Source organism: Recurvomyces mirabilis (assembly GCF_035927965.1).
Source record: "Recurvomyces mirabilis strain CCFEE 5264 chromosome Unknown scaffold_14, whole genome shotgun sequence".
Lineage (NCBI taxonomy): Eukaryota > Fungi > Ascomycota > Dothideomycetes > Mycosphaerellales > Teratosphaeriaceae > Recurvomyces > Recurvomyces mirabilis.
In genome coordinates this window covers 549,047-564,912 of record NW_027041948.1, presented here as the reverse complement: position 1 = coordinate 564,912, position 15,866 = coordinate 549,047, and the positions used below count along the sequence as shown (strand labels likewise).

At 52.9% G+C, this 15,866-nt stretch overlaps 7 protein-coding genes across 7 annotated transcripts; 3 read left to right on the top strand and 4 right to left on the bottom strand.

Annotated features, from left to right (window-relative positions):
- Nucleotides 1-45: 45 nt before the first annotated feature.
- Nucleotides 46-3,471, top strand: LTS14_005855 (uncharacterized protein; the record flags this gene model as incomplete). Its single annotated transcript, XM_064838553.1, has 5 exons — nucleotides 46-1,853; nucleotides 2,069-2,469; nucleotides 2,525-2,714; nucleotides 2,775-2,881; nucleotides 2,990-3,471. 5 exons carry the CDS (start codon nucleotides 46-48, stop codon nucleotides 3,469-3,471), a joined length of 2,988 nt encoding a protein of 995 aa, XP_064694007.1.
- A 636-nt stretch (nucleotides 3,472-4,107) lies between these two features.
- Nucleotides 4,108-6,548, bottom strand: LTS14_005854 (uncharacterized protein; the record flags this gene model as incomplete). The annotated part of the gene is made up of 2 exons (XM_064838552.1): nucleotides 4,108-6,181; nucleotides 6,235-6,548. 2 exons carry the CDS (start codon nucleotides 6,546-6,548, stop codon nucleotides 4,108-4,110), a joined length of 2,388 nt encoding a protein of 795 aa, XP_064694006.1.
- Nucleotides 6,549-7,715: 1,167 nt separating this feature from the next.
- On the top strand, nucleotides 7,716-9,450 carry LTS14_005853 (uncharacterized protein; the record flags this gene model as incomplete). The annotated part of the gene is made up of 2 exons (XM_064838551.1): nucleotides 7,716-8,055; nucleotides 8,108-9,450. 2 exons carry the CDS (start codon nucleotides 7,716-7,718, stop codon nucleotides 9,448-9,450), a joined length of 1,683 nt encoding a protein of 560 aa, XP_064694005.1.
- A 545-nt stretch (nucleotides 9,451-9,995) lies between these two features.
- Nucleotides 9,996-11,012, top strand: LTS14_005852 (uncharacterized protein; the record flags this gene model as incomplete). The annotated part of the gene is made up of 1 exon (XM_064838550.1): nucleotides 9,996-11,012. One exon carries the CDS (start codon nucleotides 9,996-9,998, stop codon nucleotides 11,010-11,012), a length of 1,017 nt encoding a protein of 338 aa, XP_064694004.1.
- Nucleotides 11,013-11,254: 242 nt separating this feature from the next.
- On the bottom strand, nucleotides 11,255-11,722 carry LTS14_005851 (uncharacterized protein; the record flags this gene model as incomplete). Its single annotated transcript, XM_064838549.1, has 1 exon — nucleotides 11,255-11,722. The coding sequence occupies one exon, from the start codon at nucleotides 11,720-11,722 to the stop codon at nucleotides 11,255-11,257; it is 468 nt and encodes a 155-aa protein (XP_064694003.1).
- A 206-nt stretch (nucleotides 11,723-11,928) lies between these two features.
- On the bottom strand, nucleotides 11,929-13,577 carry LTS14_005850 (uncharacterized protein; the record flags this gene model as incomplete). Its single annotated transcript, XM_064838548.1, has 2 exons — nucleotides 11,929-12,544; nucleotides 12,856-13,577. The coding sequence occupies 2 exons, from the start codon at nucleotides 13,575-13,577 to the stop codon at nucleotides 11,929-11,931; spliced, it is 1,338 nt and encodes a 445-aa protein (XP_064694002.1).
- Nucleotides 13,578-14,389: 812 nt separating this feature from the next.
- LTS14_005849 (uncharacterized protein) lies at nucleotides 14,390-15,427 on the bottom strand (the record flags this gene model as incomplete). The annotated part of the gene is made up of 1 exon (XM_064838547.1): nucleotides 14,390-15,427. The coding sequence occupies one exon, from the start codon at nucleotides 15,425-15,427 to the stop codon at nucleotides 14,390-14,392; it is 1,038 nt and encodes a 345-aa protein (XP_064694001.1).
- Between the last annotated feature and the right edge of the window lie 439 nt (nucleotides 15,428-15,866).

Genomic DNA, 15,866 nt, shown 5'->3' with positions numbered 1-15,866 from the left:
AGATCTGGTGTCCTCTTCCCTTCACAGACCTTGACCACAGGCCGCATGGGTAACACTACATCATACCAGTATCCACCGTTACAGCCCGGGGAGTTCAGACTACTACGCCTTTGCCATACATGGACCACCAACAAGCTTAGCCTGGAGATCAAGACATATCAACTATCCTCATGTCCGCAATATGTCGCTCTGTCTTATACCTGGGGTGAAGCCACCGAAACCGAAGACATCTTCTTGAACAACAGAACTTCCTCCATCCGCAGGAATCTTGCAGCCTTTCTCCGGCAGGTCCGATGCGATGCCGATGCTCCAGGTCGTGAGCTGTTCTACGATGCCAATCTCGTTGAAATCGAAAGTGATGTACGGTACATGTTACCAAACTTTGACACCCTGGGACACTTCTGGGTAGATGCATTGTGTATCAACCAGTCAAACAACCCTGAACGTAATGATCAGGTTGCCATGATGAAGCGCATCTACGAAGGCGCGGAAAAGGTCGTCATCTGGCTAGGTCCTGCAGCTGACGATGGTGACGAGGCTATAAAACTGATCGAGAAGCTTGCTCAACAAGAGCGTAAGCATAAATCTACAGCAACATCACCCATTGATCCCGCTTGCTGGGAGATCATACAAGCCCATCCATCGGCAGTCGAAGCCGTGGGCAAGCTCTTCCACAGAGATTGGTGGTCCAGAGCATGGATCCTACAAGAAGCGACTGCTCCTACAAAATCCCGGGTCTCTGTCTGGTGTGGCTCAAGTAGAATCGACTGGTTCTACATCTCACTAGCAAATCAAACCTTCTACGAGGCGATGTTACAGAAGGACTTCACACGTTTCTCACACATAGGGAATGGCATTATCATGTGGCTGGCAGGTACAAAGTTCGCGAGGCATGATCCTGCTAAACACTATCCACTCGACATCCTGCACCTCCTGCGCTTTGCAAAGTCCTTCGATTGCACAGATCCACGAGACAAGCTATACTCTGTACAGTCCCTTGCATTCGACGGCCAACACGAGGACATCAAGCCCCGTTATGAGGCACCTGTCGAAGAAGTCTACGAAGCTTTTGTCCGGCATATGATCCGCAAGCACGATACTCTGGACATCCTTGGGTTCTGTGGTGTGGAGAAGTACCTACACACCCCTTCGTGGGTCCCCGACTTTTCGAACTCGAACATACAGGACCCCTTTCCCACCCGAAGCTGGATCGAGCAGCAGCATGGAACTGTCTATAATGCCTGTGCTAGTCGGCCTGCGAATGCTCACTTCAACGAGGATCATCACATTCTCAGCGTTTTCGGCATAGAGTTTGATGAGATAGTCGAAGTCTCTGAGCCACGCATGTGGTATGAGCCCGGCGATGAGGAGCAGGATGCACAGCTAGCATGTGCCTGGGCTAGATTTGCTTGCTCAAACACCTCACACGATACGCCGTACCCGTCCGGTGGCACCGCTGCCGAAGCGCTCTGCCATACTATCTGCATAGACATCTCAGACGACGACGAAGAATTCGCTGATCGTGGCTACAGCGCAGAATGGTCGGTCGAGGAGATGCTTATTGGAGAATCTAGCGATGTGCCATCCTCCATCTTCACGAGTAAGATGATCGTGCACAAGACTACCATGCGCCGTAGACTATTTCGAACCAAGAGAGATTACTTGGGAATCGCTTCGATGCATGTTGATATTGGCAACCGTGTTTGTGTTCTAGATGGTGGCCGGGTACCTTTCGTGCTTGTGCAGAGAGATGATGGGTACTGGTCGTTGTTAAGTGAGTCTTATGTTCATGGTATCATGGATGGCGAGGCGTGGGAGGTTAAAGGTGTGATATGTGAGCAGGTCGATATTATGTGACTCGTTAAGCGCTCACTTCGTGGCCTCACTGAGGCGAACTTTTCAGAAAGGTAGGAACGGCCTGCTAAAAGCGCGCGTACTTGACTCCACCCTCCTTTGGTCACTTCACATCCTCACAGCTAAAGCGCAAACACCACCTTGCTCTCGTCAACCACACTAAGAGCTTACTGACTCAGTTCGACACAAGGCCCCTGTATTGACAATCATGAAGCACGACGACGGCCTCGAGGTCATCCTCAAGCGAAGATGACACTGTCATCCAGGAACACTACATCGAGATTCCTCGGGACCCCGAGTCGAAAGTCTACGTGCACTCGACTCGGGTCTCTGTCCCTGCTGGAGAGCATTTTGCAGTGGTCATCAGAATTGCTCCTCCCTTCAAGACATACAGTTCCAGCGGCATTGGGGTCACAATCTCCTTTGGCCATGGTCAATCCCAGCACCAGCAAACCACTTGGATTGGCAAGAACACGCTGAAGGCCGCCGATAATTTGTGTATAGAGTCGTTCTACCTCTGGGCCCGCTCAGTACCACCACTCGCCTTTGCCATCATGCAGAAGAGGAGAGATTGTCCTCTTACAAGACTCGCCTTCACCATGCCTGCACCATGTGGTAGGTATCTCGGAACTAAGCTTTTCGCTCGATGCAACATCCTGACATTCCATAGGCAGTAACATCGCTCGTGATAGAGTAGCCACCGACAGCGATTCGGCAATTTCGAGCGACGTCTCGATCATTGTCACTCGCGGTCACCTGGTAGTGGACCCAATCGGCGCCAATTTCGCAAAGGGGCGCCACAATCCTTGGTCTGAAATACTGAGGGATCGTGCTCTCACAGAAGCACCGTTCCATCACTCGTGAGTCTGGCTGCCGCCTCGATTGTATTTCGTACATGCATGCTTACGACCAGGTTGCAGATGGACTCTAGACGACAGGGAGTCCTTCGAATCTGTCGCCAGAGACTGGTCAAGCCCTTTGGGTGGTGCTAATGGTCGGCCGTACATCTTTCACTTCACTAACACTGGTAAGTCGATTGCCATCCCGATATAGACGCGAAAGTTGCTCTGCACAATGTCCCGGAGGTCAAGTTCTCCCATCAGTACAACGCTCACTGACCCTGGACACTATTCAGGAAGCTTAAACGACCCAGAGCTACGGGCTTCCCACGGTGTTCACGGCACGGCACATCAGGCTACGGTGCTAAGAGGTACAATACGATATCGCGACAAGGAGAACGAGTGTGTTCGAGAGCAGGACGGAAACGTCGAATCCGAGGAGGAGAGCTTCCCGCCATTGGTCGCCGAAGACAATGGTATCGAAAGGGACCACGGTCTTGAAGAGGATGCGACAAGTTTTCAACCCGTGAAAGTTGATGCAAGCGCGGACAACGAGCGGGAAGATGTTGATGCAGACGATACTGCTCAGTACGAGAGCAAAGACCATGAAAGCGAGAGGGTTGTTGACGCTGTCGACGCTCTAGGAATTCATATCCGTAAGCGCCGAGCCGGTCATACTGATGAACATGACGGAACACAAGCCTCGCGAGCCGGTCACAAACGGGCAACGACGAAGCGTTATGAGCGTGACAGTGGTTTGGAGGGTGACTTCGGGTAAGGAGGCCCAATAAAGATGGATGGTCCATCAGGAGACAATGCAAGCGATGGCTCGCCACTAACAGCCCTGCAAGGCGTCGTTCAGCCAAGCGATAGCGGAGCAGCTACCACAGGGCAAGCAACAGACTTACCACAAGATCACTGGAAGAAATCAGATCTAGCTCCGCACGACTGGTATCACCGCCAGAGTGTACTGAGAGGAACGAAGACATCGGGCACCTCGAGCAGCATACAACAGGTCACATGCCCATGGCTCAGCCCACTGACAACCACAGCACTGCGGCGACGAACGACGACAAGGATGAGGAAGATGAGGAGTGTCTGAGACTCGAGTTGAAAGAGGTGCAGCTCAGATTGGAGCTGCGAAATATCGAGAGAAGGAAGAAGAGGGAGGCACGGCCTACCGTTTGAGAGTCAAGAATGCGAGATGAGGGCTGCGGTTTGCTTACATTCATACTTGGTGTCTAGTCTGCAGCATGCACGAACAAGGTAACTGAGCCTTGGCTTCCATTGATCTGGCAAAAGTCACAGTATCCATAAAGTAATTCAGTGGAGCTCGCGATCCGGTTTGATGGACAGTCTCTAGATTTCTGATCGTCACATCTAATCATAGTTTTATGGATGCATAATATACACATCACAAGATATCAGAAGCCCTTTCAGCCAGAGAAACAATCAATGCACTCGGGTTTGCCGAGCAGATCTCCGGGATGATGGAAGCATCCAGAACATAGATGTTGTTCGTACCGTAGACTTTCAGGTTTGGATCGACGACAGCAGTGCCACCATTCAAGCCAGAATCGGTACCCATCTTGCAGCTACTGACCCAGTGGTTCGCCGAGCGCGAACCGGTCGTCACAGGGTACTGAGCATAAAAGGCAGAGACATTGGTGCCGGATGCAGGGTACTGCATGTTGATGCTGCTATCCTGTTTCATGAGGCCAAGCATGATGGACATACTCGTCTGCGCGGCTGCGAGATCGTTGGGGTCCTGGTAGTAAGGGACTGTCGAGACGACCATGTTGAGAGCCGAATTGATAGTTGTACGACCACGGGAAGTAGATCCGCGGCCCAGGTACTGCGTCTGGGTGATGCCGTTGCTGGAGCTAATGCCGTGCGATGGACCATTGCGGACTTGCCATTGGATCTGGCGGGCGATGCCGTCGGGGCCAGTGACTTCGTGCCATGCGAAGATGGGAAAGACAGGCGCGGCTTCGGTGAGGATACCGGCACGCTTCGAAAGGTAGGCCTGAGTGTCTGAGGCAATCGGGTTAGTGAAAGCGGCGTTGAAATCGTAGTTCTGGATAGAGGACTGGGTCCAGACAATATCGGTCTGAGCGTGGTCCTGAAGACTTTTGCCTACTGGGAGGTCAATCCATTGGCTAGAAGCGATCATGGCGCCTGGCTCAGCGGCCTGGACAATCGTCAATTGATCAGCAGGACCAATGCCAGAGCGGAAGAGGACCTTGGGGGAACCGAAAGCGCCGGCGCTTAGGATGACTTTGCCCCCAGCGTTCAGAGTGATGTTGCCACAGTAGGCGCCTTCAACCGTGACACCGGTCGCGGTACCACCAGTTCGGGTGATTCGGTCGACCATCGTGTTTAGGATGAGCTTGAAGTTGTTCTTGGCCATGGCATCAACAAGGTATGTAGCCATCGGTCCACCACGCTCGCCATGAGAGAACATGTTCTCAGCATGGCCGTAGTTCAAGGTCTTCTGTTCAGGTGTGTTGCCAGCAGTAACAGCACCCCAGCCATTTCGGCCGAGAATGTTTCCAAGAACACCGTACGCCTGCATCTGGTAAAACTGGCCGTCAGAGGAGGGGACTTCAGTAAACGGAATCTTGGCGAAGACGCGGCTAATCGCGGCCTGCATATCACTGGACTGCCATCCTGAAGGGAAAGCGGCAAAGTCCTTGGGGTGTGGCTTCCACCACAGACCAGCGTTCACAGCTGTGCCTCCGCCCAGAATGCAGCCGGCCAAGACTCCGTAATCGGGACAAGTAATGCCGGCCGAGCTGACGTAGATCTCATTGCACAACCCGGGGACGTCGAATTGAGTCAGGTTCGTGCCCTGAAGCCAGGTCGGTTTCAGTTGACCACCTTGGCGACCAGATGAAGGGTTGCCGCGCTCGATGAGGAGAACTTTCTTGCCAGTGTTAGTAAGCTTCGCAGCAAGCGGGATGCCACCCGCACCACCACCAACGACGACGTAGTCCCATGAGCCCAAGCTCGAAGCCGCAGTACCGCTTGTGCACGATGGTGCAACGGCAGCCGCAGAAGATGTGGCCGAAGCAGAGGATGTTGGCTTCGAGCTTGACGTGACAGAGCCTGTGGGCTTGCTCGAAGTGGCAGTGGTGGTGACAGAAGTAGGACTTGCTCCGAGTGCCGTCCACGATGTGTATGCACTGTTGCGAGCCGAGTCTACCGCGACACCAAAGAGACCGTCTGCGTAATGCTGAACGATACCAGCTGTCTGGACGCTGGGGTTCGTCGGAGTTGTTGTGGCCTCGGCCCAGCCCACAATCTGGTTGCCGCCCGCTTTCGGAAGCTGGCTGCCAGCAACTTGTCCAGTCTGGTTCCATGTCCAGCAATGTTCGCAACGATAGGTCAACTCGTAGAACGTGCTATTTACAGAGCTTGAGAGCACGGTGAGCTTGGCATTGCCTGTGTACTCCGCGGGTGTGAGATAGTCCGTAGCATAGCGGAAACTGGATTTTGTCAGCGGCATACACCTTACTCAGGACTGTAGGTGGAGACTTACTCAGTCATAACCTTGTTGCCATTTAACCACGTCAAGAGCAATAGGTTATCGGGCATTTGACTCGCATGAGCAATACCCATCCAGGTTCCAGAGCTCGGGATTGGCACAGCCAAGTGTCCGATGTACTCATCGTTGAGGGACGTGGCCGAAGCAGGTGGGAGTGCGAGGCCGAATTGTGCATTGGGGATAGAAGCGGCAACACGAGTACCGAAGTTCGCCTGCCAGAAAGTAATGCCTTGCGAGTTCTTGTAGGAAGAGAAGGTCTGTCCAAACGCCAAGGACGCACCGCCCAGCAGCGCAATAGCAAACTTCATGATGAACGAGAGTGTGGAACAGGAACGTCACTTCTGGAATACCACCTACTTTACATGCGCTGGGTCGGCCATGCTTCTATACTTCCACATCGTGGCGTATGAGCTGCGACAGCCAGGCTCTGATAATACTGCCATTTCCGCGAGCCGTCCACGCGACGAAACATGGCTGCTAGTGCACGCGATGGTCCGTAGTATTGGGCTGTTCGAGCATGGCCAGCGGGACTGCCGTGTGACCTCCTGCAACAGACAATATGGTTAATGTGGTAAGTCTGGGCCACGGCGTTTGGGTAATTATATGAGAGTGTCACGTTCGGTCGCAGTGCATTAGCAAAACAGTAGCCGTAAAGCCTGCCAAGGCCAGATTTGACGATGCCGTCCTCGTGATCCCCACCAGCTGGTCTACGGTCCGTGTCTCCAAAGTATTAGACTATTGCATGGTAACATAGTTCTGTATCTTATTTGATGATGCTGATCATCAGATGTGCCGAAAACTTGTCAAGGGTAGCTTCTATGGAGTCGCTGCAAGCAGGTGATACCCAGGGCTAGAAGTCCAGATTCCCAGATGCGTTGGTGGCAGCGGCAGGAGATGCGCCAAGCCAATCTATATGGCGCAAATGTCTCTGGTGCGAAGGCTTGAGCCTGAAAGTAGCACTGGCGAAACACTTCGGATAATATCAAGGGCTTGTTCCACGAGTGCAACTTCAATCTCATTGTGCAGGAAGCCTGGCAGCCGCAAACATAACAGCACAAATCCGTCCCGTCGTTGCAAGATCCCTTCGTTCATCGCGTCCAGGATGGGACTTCGATCAATTTAGTGCAGTTTTGTCGAGTCAGACCAGATGCCAGATTACCGCTGCTCTCCCGGCCATGTCGACGAAGTGCACAAGGGCAGCTTGACTATTGATGTCTATCTCCACGATGGTGAGCCACAAATAAAGCCGTTTCTGGGTGTCACCACCAACAACATCGATGAATTGCGCTGAAATTCCGCAATGCGGCAGACGATTACACAAGCATGCCGGACATCAAGAAGTGCCCACATATTGCCGGGCACCACTAATCTTAGCTCATCTTCAACGACGAAGATGTTACACCGTGATCTTCTGCCAGAGAACACGGCATGTCGACGAGAGTAGGAGCGAGATTTAGCACTTCGAGGAGGGCAAGATGACCAGGCTCAAAGAAGACAAGATGGCGACCAATGCTTCGCCAGCAGAGAAAGACATTGCAACTGAGTCCGCTACGATGGAGCCTCTCGAGTCTGTACAGACCAACAATGTCCGACCAGCATGCTTCAAGTCGACCGCGCAAGAGGTGCTGTTCGTCCTGACGGCCACTATGGCCATCGCCATGCAAGCCATGCTAGCCGGATCTGTGACCGTCACATCTTCCTTCATCGGAGCCGATCTTAAGATGACTACGGCAGAAGTCACATGGATATCCTCAGCATCTTCGCTGTCGAGTGGAGCGTTCTTACTCTTTTTCGGCAAAGTTGCAGACTTGTTTGGTGTGTTGAGCTTAGTGTGTCTGGAGATGGTCCTCAGCTAACACAAACGCAGGCCGCAAGAGTATGTTCGTCGGCTCACTCTTCCTCTTCGCCGTCTTTGCCCTGGTGGCTGGTTTCGCAAAGTCTGCTATTGCAATTGATGTTCTTAACGGTATCATGGGTCTCATGTCTGCGAGTGGCGTGCCACCAGCCGTCGGCATTCTGGGAGTCGTCTACGAGAAACCGTCGAAGCGCAAGAATTACGCCTTCGCCTGTTTTTCAGCTGGCAACCCTCTTGGCTTCGTCTTCGGGACAATTTTAGGCGGTCTGGCCACCAACCTTTTCGGCTGGCGAGCCTCATTCTGGCTGATAGCCATCATATTTGGTGTCTTCACGGTTGTGGGTATATTCACGATACCACGAGACTTTACTGCTAAAGAACCTATGAATATGGAAACGCTCAAGAAATTCGACCTGCTCGGAACTGTCTTCATCATCTTCGGCATTGGCATGTTCTCCGCGGCACTCAGTCTAGGCGAGACTGCTCCACAAGGCTGGAAGACTGGCTACGTCCTAGCGCTACTGATCGTTGGCCTGGCCTTGATGGTCGGCTTCGTGTTCTGGGATCTCTGGTACAAGTATCCGCTAGTTCCCATGAACATTTGGAAGGACCGCAACTTTTCTCTGTCCTTATGCATCCTACAGCTCGGCTTTATGGCCTTCATCCCTGGGAACTTCTTTATGGCCCTCTACTTTCAGCAAGTCTGGCATCTGTCTGCATTAGCGGTAGCGGTGCGGCTGTTGCCCATGGCCATCATGGGCATGATCGTGAATGTTGTCGCAGGCTTGATCCTGCACAAGATTTCGAACAAGCTTCTGATGCTGATCGCCACTTTGGCGTACTCTACTGCCTTTCTACTTATGGCTTTCAATCGACATGATAGCAGCTATTGGGCCTTCTGCTTTCCCGGATTCATTCTTATGGTAGTCGGCGCGGACCTTGAATTCAATGTCGCAAACATGTATGTGATGTCGTCGATGCCGGCACACCAACAATCAGTTGCCGGTGGTATATTCCAAACAGTCGCCAAGCTATGTACGACCCTGGGCTTTGGCATCTCCACAGCAGTGTTCAACGCGGTCCAGCAGAACCCGCGGATGGCGTCCTACTGGGACAGGACTACTCAGCCTTATGCGGCGACTATGTGGGCAGCTGTAGCGAGCTCGTTGCTTGCATTATGCCTTATACCGTTTTTGACGCTGGGTACTCAGGGCGGCAAGCAAGAGGCCAAGGTATCTGTCACGACCAGCGATGCGGGAGAAACACGCCAAATATGTTTGCATCACGAAGACGAGAAGAGGCTTGAGGGCAATGTATCGATAGCGCAAGCAGGACCAGCACAAGCTGCGATGTAGAGGCTTAACGATTCTGAGTGAGCATTGACACTGGTGTTCGTGGCGCGATGCTGTCTGTTTATGGCTTAGCCTGTGGCCCTTGCTCGTGACGATGCGGCACCACTATACCCCGAATCGCTCCAAGTCAGTAGTAACAACGCACGTACAAGGTGATAAACCAGCACTTGAGCTGCGTGGAGAGTGGACGTGCCTACACTGGCCGCGTTGGAGCACTGCGGCCGTAGTTAACATCCGAAATGCCCGATCACAGTTCACCAACAAGCTGACTGCGAGTACCTGGTACCTTTCATATGCTCGGTGTGATGTGCCAGCTTCATGCGGAGCCTCTTTGGGCCGCGTTCCATGCAGGTGTTGCGCATTATTATTCAGCAAAAGCAATGTACAGCACAGCTAGCGAAGGGGGCCGATAGATGTATGGATGCGCCATAAGTATTCGTGCTCTCCCATCAAGCTCTAACGCCTCTGCTTTGACACATCCACCCCTCGATACGTTAATATCACCGACCATCCGCAAGCTGACATCTCATTACCGCGCCAGCAACATCATGGCAGACAAAGCGCCAGCCGAGCGACGAGTGTGGCAATATGCGAAGACGACAGGTGGGATGGAGAATAATCTACAACTGGTCACGACACCCATGCCTACTCCCAAGCCAACAGAACATCTCATCAGAGTTCTCGCGGGCTCTCTCAACGCAGTCGACTACAAGATCGCCGAGTTATCTGTCATTGGTGGCTTCGCTGTCCCTAAGCCTGCCACACCCGGTATGGACATCGCGGGCGAGATCGTCGTGGCGGCGGATGGGTCCGATCTCAAGCCGGGAGACCTTGTCTTTGGCGCTGCTGGTGGCTCGTTGGCAGCTATGGGAGGACTGGCTGAGTACATCACCACGCCCAAGGAGCGTGTGACGGCCATTCCAAAAGGTGTCTCAACGATTGATGCGGCTTCTCTGCCGACAGGGGCGGTAACCTCGTATCAAGCAATTGTGCCGCATGTGAAACCTGGTAGCCACGTCCTTTTCAACGGAGGATCTGGAGGAGTCGGCGTCATAGCCATACAAGTTGCCAAGATCAAGGGCTGTCATGTCACAGTCACCTGTTCGTCTCGCAACATCGATCTCTGCAAGAAGCTTGGCGCGGATGTGGTCGTCGATTACACCAAAGGATGCGTCATGGACCAGCTAGCTGCGCTGGACTACAAGTTCGATCTGATCGTAGATGGAGTAGGCAACGACAAAGCACTCTACTGGGCGTCCAATAAATACACGAATCGTGGCGCAAAATTCGTCTACATTGCGTTCGCCCCGCCCGGTGATGTGGCATTTGTGGCCGCCGCCAACACTACCCCATCATTCTTAGGTGGGCCAAGGGCGAAGTTGACAGTGCTCTTCGCCGACTTCAGCAACGAGCAGATGAGTGAAGTCATTGGCTGGATGGCAGAGGGGAAGCTGAAGTCATGCATCGATTCTAGATGGCCAATGAATGATGTACCGAACGCTTATAAGAAGCTGAAGTCCCAGAGAGTCAGTGGCAAGGTCGTGATCGAGGTGGCGGCGGCATAAGCACGATGGTCTTTGCGGTTCAGTGTTGCAGATATTAAGCGTTCCAGATAATCAGAGGAGTTTCAGTGGCTAGCTGAGATCATGAGATATTCATCACCGGTACCAATCTAACGATGACACGAGTTGATTGCTGGAAGTACGAGACTGGAAACTTCAGGACGGTCACGCTCCTATTCTCTGCAATGGTACTAGCTATCAATAAACAGGTATGATGCACAACGCAGCGAACCCTCGACATGATCTCACATCACAGCACATTTCTTCTCCTTGCCAGTGTAATCATTAGGCACAAGAGCATAAAGAAGCCTCATCCTCACATCCTTGCCCTTTGCCATCCCACTGATCTCTCGCCCGGCAGCCCAGCTTTCCTGGTCCGAGATGCGTACCTCCTGCTTCTTCCCAAGAAGTAGCAGACTACTGCGCATGCACTCCGTGCCCTTGGAGTAGCCGTCCAGATCAGGACCGCGCTCCATCAGCTTGTCGATCAATTGGTCGTAGGTGGTGCTATCGGCGATCGTAATGGCGTCGCTCCTGGTCCTGAGATGTTTTCCCTCTTCGAGTGATTTCCTATCGCGGTTGACGAACCCTGTCGGCGCACAGCGCACGAACTCGACGAGCTGGGATGTTGTCTTCTCGGGCATAGGTTTAGTTTCATCATCAGGACTGTATGCTGGTGCTGCTTCTTGCGGATGTGGTTTCGCATCCTCCATGTTTGAGCTTTTGAGTGTCAGTTCATGATTCACGGTTTACGGGCGAACACTGAGACGGCGATGAAAGTTACATCTTCGCCGAGAGAATCAAGCTTTCGTGATGAACTGCGTGGGATGCAGTGCATCAACATCATAACGGCCCCAGGCGAGCATGCATCATGCACCACGTGTCCAAACCTGCCTTGCCAACTTCATGTCTCGCGCCTTCACATAACCTCACACCTCTTGCGTGCTGGTGCAACAGCGAATGTCAATGTAATCTCGACATCTTGCCCTTCACCCATACCAAAAACCTTGCGTGCCGCATCGAAGCTTTCCTGGTCGCGGACCTGCACCAACCGCTCCCCAGAGGTAAGCGTAATTGCACCTTTCATGTCTTTGACATCCGCCTTGATGTTGAAGTGGCAAGTGACCTTCTGAACGAGCATAGTGTTCAAAGCGGTGAAGGTGATGTCCTCCGAGATCGTGACGGCGTCGCTGACATCGTGGATCTGGCGACCTGTCCAAGCCCCATTGGCGGGACACCCATGGCGACTACCTGGCTTGCAGTGGACGAAATGGATGATGTGGGAGGTGGTGTTTTCGCTTGACGACGCTCTGGTCATGTTCTCGACGAGGTGATTGCCAAGTGAGACGCTTTTGTCGTCGGTCGAAGCAGCCTTTATGCTGTAGGCTGGAGCAGGATCTTCTTCCATCATAGCTATGGGTGGTAGTCGTTCATGCGAATTGAGAGCTTCTTCGATGTGATGTTTTCGCTGAGGTGTAAGTGTATGAACAAGCTCGACATAAGCAGTCGGTGATTTGTTAGCCCCGAAGCAAAAACTGTCACATGCAAGTTGGTGTCCGTGTGACCATCCAAGCATTCACTTCTTCCTTCACTGCTGTCTAGAAACCAGTGACGCAGGTTTTGTTTACGTGATAGGACACTTCACACCGCAGCCAGCTGCAAACTATGTATGAAACCGTAGCTTAAGAGCATGACTTCACCCTCAACGGCCTGCATTGAGGCTGCCGCTTGAGTCCTGCCTAGACTCGATCCATCCTTTGACAATGCTCAGCCACGATATCACACCACTGAACTGGGCGATCGATTCCTGACTTCAAATAAGAGATTGAGTCACATCACCACGCACTTCGCGCCTTTGGCTCCACGACCTTTGGTCTCCACCTCCTTCTTGAAGTACACCACCTTGACCTCCCACCTCCCGTTGCCAAGCATGATCATAGCATTTCCCCAATTCTCAGCATCGAGCGAGACACCTTTGCCCAGCTCTCCCCTACCGCCAGCGTGAAAGAGGCACTCATGTCGCCAGAGCGTCCTGATATCGACCGCTGAGTGCTCCGGCTTCTCAATCGGTGACTTGGACTTCGCGGGCGCAGGATTGAGAATACGAGCAGCTTCAGGTTCGATCACGCCCATGGCCGAAATGTAGTCCGTGTCCGTTGCAAAACTGATGATAGTCTTTCGCTCCAGTAACGTGTGGTCGGAAGCCAGTAAGTCCGTGTTCGCATCGATCGTGACGCCCTCGCAGAAACTGATTGTGCAGACGAAGTTAACTTCTTCTACCACAAGCGGAGGCGCAGGAAGCGGCTTGTACGTATATAACGTCGCACTACGCTCTCGCTCCCGTCTGACGAAACCGATATCTGCGTTTGTCTTGAGAAAACCCGAGCTGGTCGGTCGATGGTAGACAAGCTGGGGAGACACTCTGACTGCAAGCGAGCAGGTATGTTCCTCGAAGGAGAATGTTTTGTGTAGCGCGCTCTCTTTGACCTGCATGGGTAGTGTAGCTGCCGCCTCGGCAACCCTAGTATCCGGAAAAGGTATGTCGGGTGGGGATTTCTGGATGTCCATATTGATGAGGTGCTCCAAGTTGTATTGCGTTGGACGAAAGAATTGTCGAGGCAGCCACGAGGAGGAGATGTATTGGGACGTATGCAGTGTTCATCAATGGTGCGTGGTTTCCATCAGATAGAAGGTATGGAAGGGCGTGAAGCTTGCAGGTGAAGTGGATTGACTAAGTGAAGTGAGCTCTCACCCATCCTCAGACCTCCCTCAAACTACCCTCGATGCGAAGATCATCACAGCTATGATCACCCGGGAAAGCCGTCGAAGGTCCCATTACGCTGGTCCATTTGCCATTGTCATCCGCCAATACGTCAACCAGATGCACCGTCCAAGCCCAGCCGCCCTGCCTAGCAGCCTCAAGCAGGACCCCGAGATTCGCCTGCGCCGCTTCACCAACGAGTCCCTCGCAATGTGCTTCGAAGCAGCAGCGCCAGCGATGCCAATTTTTTATGTCAAGTCCGAATAGTGCGGAGGCCAGAGTGGTCAACTGATTCAGGATCTGCGAATAGTTGTGCCATGGTGACATGAGTACTGCAGCGTTCTGGCGAGCTAAGGCGTGGTGGTATGGATTACTGTCTAGTGAGCCGAGGGCATAGAGCTCGCGCGGCTCGAGGAGGATGATGGTGATGCTCATTGGAAAGTTATCCGGAAATCGCCTTGGGTGGTCGTCATGCGCAAGGTCTGAGAGTGGGATGAAGGCACTCATAGCGGTTATGTTGTTGACATTAGTCATGTGGAGTGTGATGGTGATGAAGAAGGCCCATATGGCGGTCCGGCTTCAACCATGAAGCTGTGCATATTCACTGACTTGCGGATCCTCAGCTCATCCTCCCCCTCCTCCCGCTTCTACCTCTTGCCTGTGCATGACCACCTCTCTGCATCTGCAGAACAGGACTACTACCCACAAAGGAGCCCTCCAACACCGAGCTCGACAAGTTCAGGCTTCCAGGACTTCTAGGCAAAGCATCCGCCGCACCAACCTGTGCTCGCATCCTCTCTTGTAACCCACCCATACTTTGCACCTGTGCCTGGAACTGCCGTCCTGATCGAGCAGACCTGCTATCGCGCTGCTGCACTCGAACCGAGCGTCGCGCACTCTGCATGGCGAAAGAGTCTTGCAATCCACTTTCCTCGTCGTCACTATCTTCGAGTTCAGTGTCTGTATGCTGATAACTGCCTGCTTCCGGGACGGAGTCGTCGAGGTCACGATCAATGCCCAGTTCCTCCTCCTCTCGTGCTGCACCCGTCAATTCTGCCACTTCCATCTCGACTGCTTCTCGTACGTCTTCATCATCCTCTACTTCTCCATCGTTTTCGACAAATTGACTGCTGCCTTCGACCATACTTTCCTCATTAAAGCTGACTTCAGCCTCTGCTTCAGCATCAGCGTCTGGAATGTCTTCGTCCAAATCGCGCTCCTCCTCTTCATCCTCTCCACCTTCTTCATCAGCTCTCTCAGCCCTCTCTCGAGCCTCCTCGACTTCCTGCCTCGCTTGTAGATCCCTCATATTCTGCTCCTGTCTTGCCTGCTCCTCCATTTCCCTACGCTCGACTTCTTCTTCGTGCATAGCCTGCAGTGTTTTGGGTACTCCTGGAGGACGAATCCAGCGATGGCCGAACATTTGTATGTCATACTTGCGAGACTTGATCGCGTTCTCGTCGGTGGTTAGTAGTGCGAGTGGTGAGTGGGTGTTGTGGGCTTTGCGTTCTTCATCTCGTCGTTGCTGGAGCTGACGCGCTGCTTGTGGGTTCTGAGCGGCATTGGCAGGTGGTGGAGAGTTTGGGCGGGGTCGGAAACGTGTAGGGAGGATGGGGGAAGAGTCGATGGTGGGTGGGATGAGTGGGAGGGAGAGCATGTTGTTGGTTTTGATAGTATTAAGTATTCAGAGTGAAGAGGATGCGAAGGAGCACAAGACTGATAAAAGCTCAAAACTGATAGAAGCTTGCAATGGTGTAAACAAAGGAGATGGGCTTAGCTGATGTATAGACTTCTGTCATCTGTATCGCAGCGCATGAGGGTCATGAATTTTGGCTTCCACAGTGTCCCATCTACACCTGCCAGACGAGGCTCAATGTGCAGCATACTAGGGAGGTGCAATACAGCGTTGTCCAGTCGTGCCTTCCTCGGTCAGAGTTGACTGAGTGAATGCTTCCTAGGGTCATCCCCTACCTCTCACAAGCAGCAGCCTCTTTTCTGTTACGGCGCGAGCCAAACTGACTCGATCAAGGGCTGCTCCTTACTACAGCGCTAGCACAGGCCACTCTGATTTTCGTATATCGATTTTGTGCTCCTTC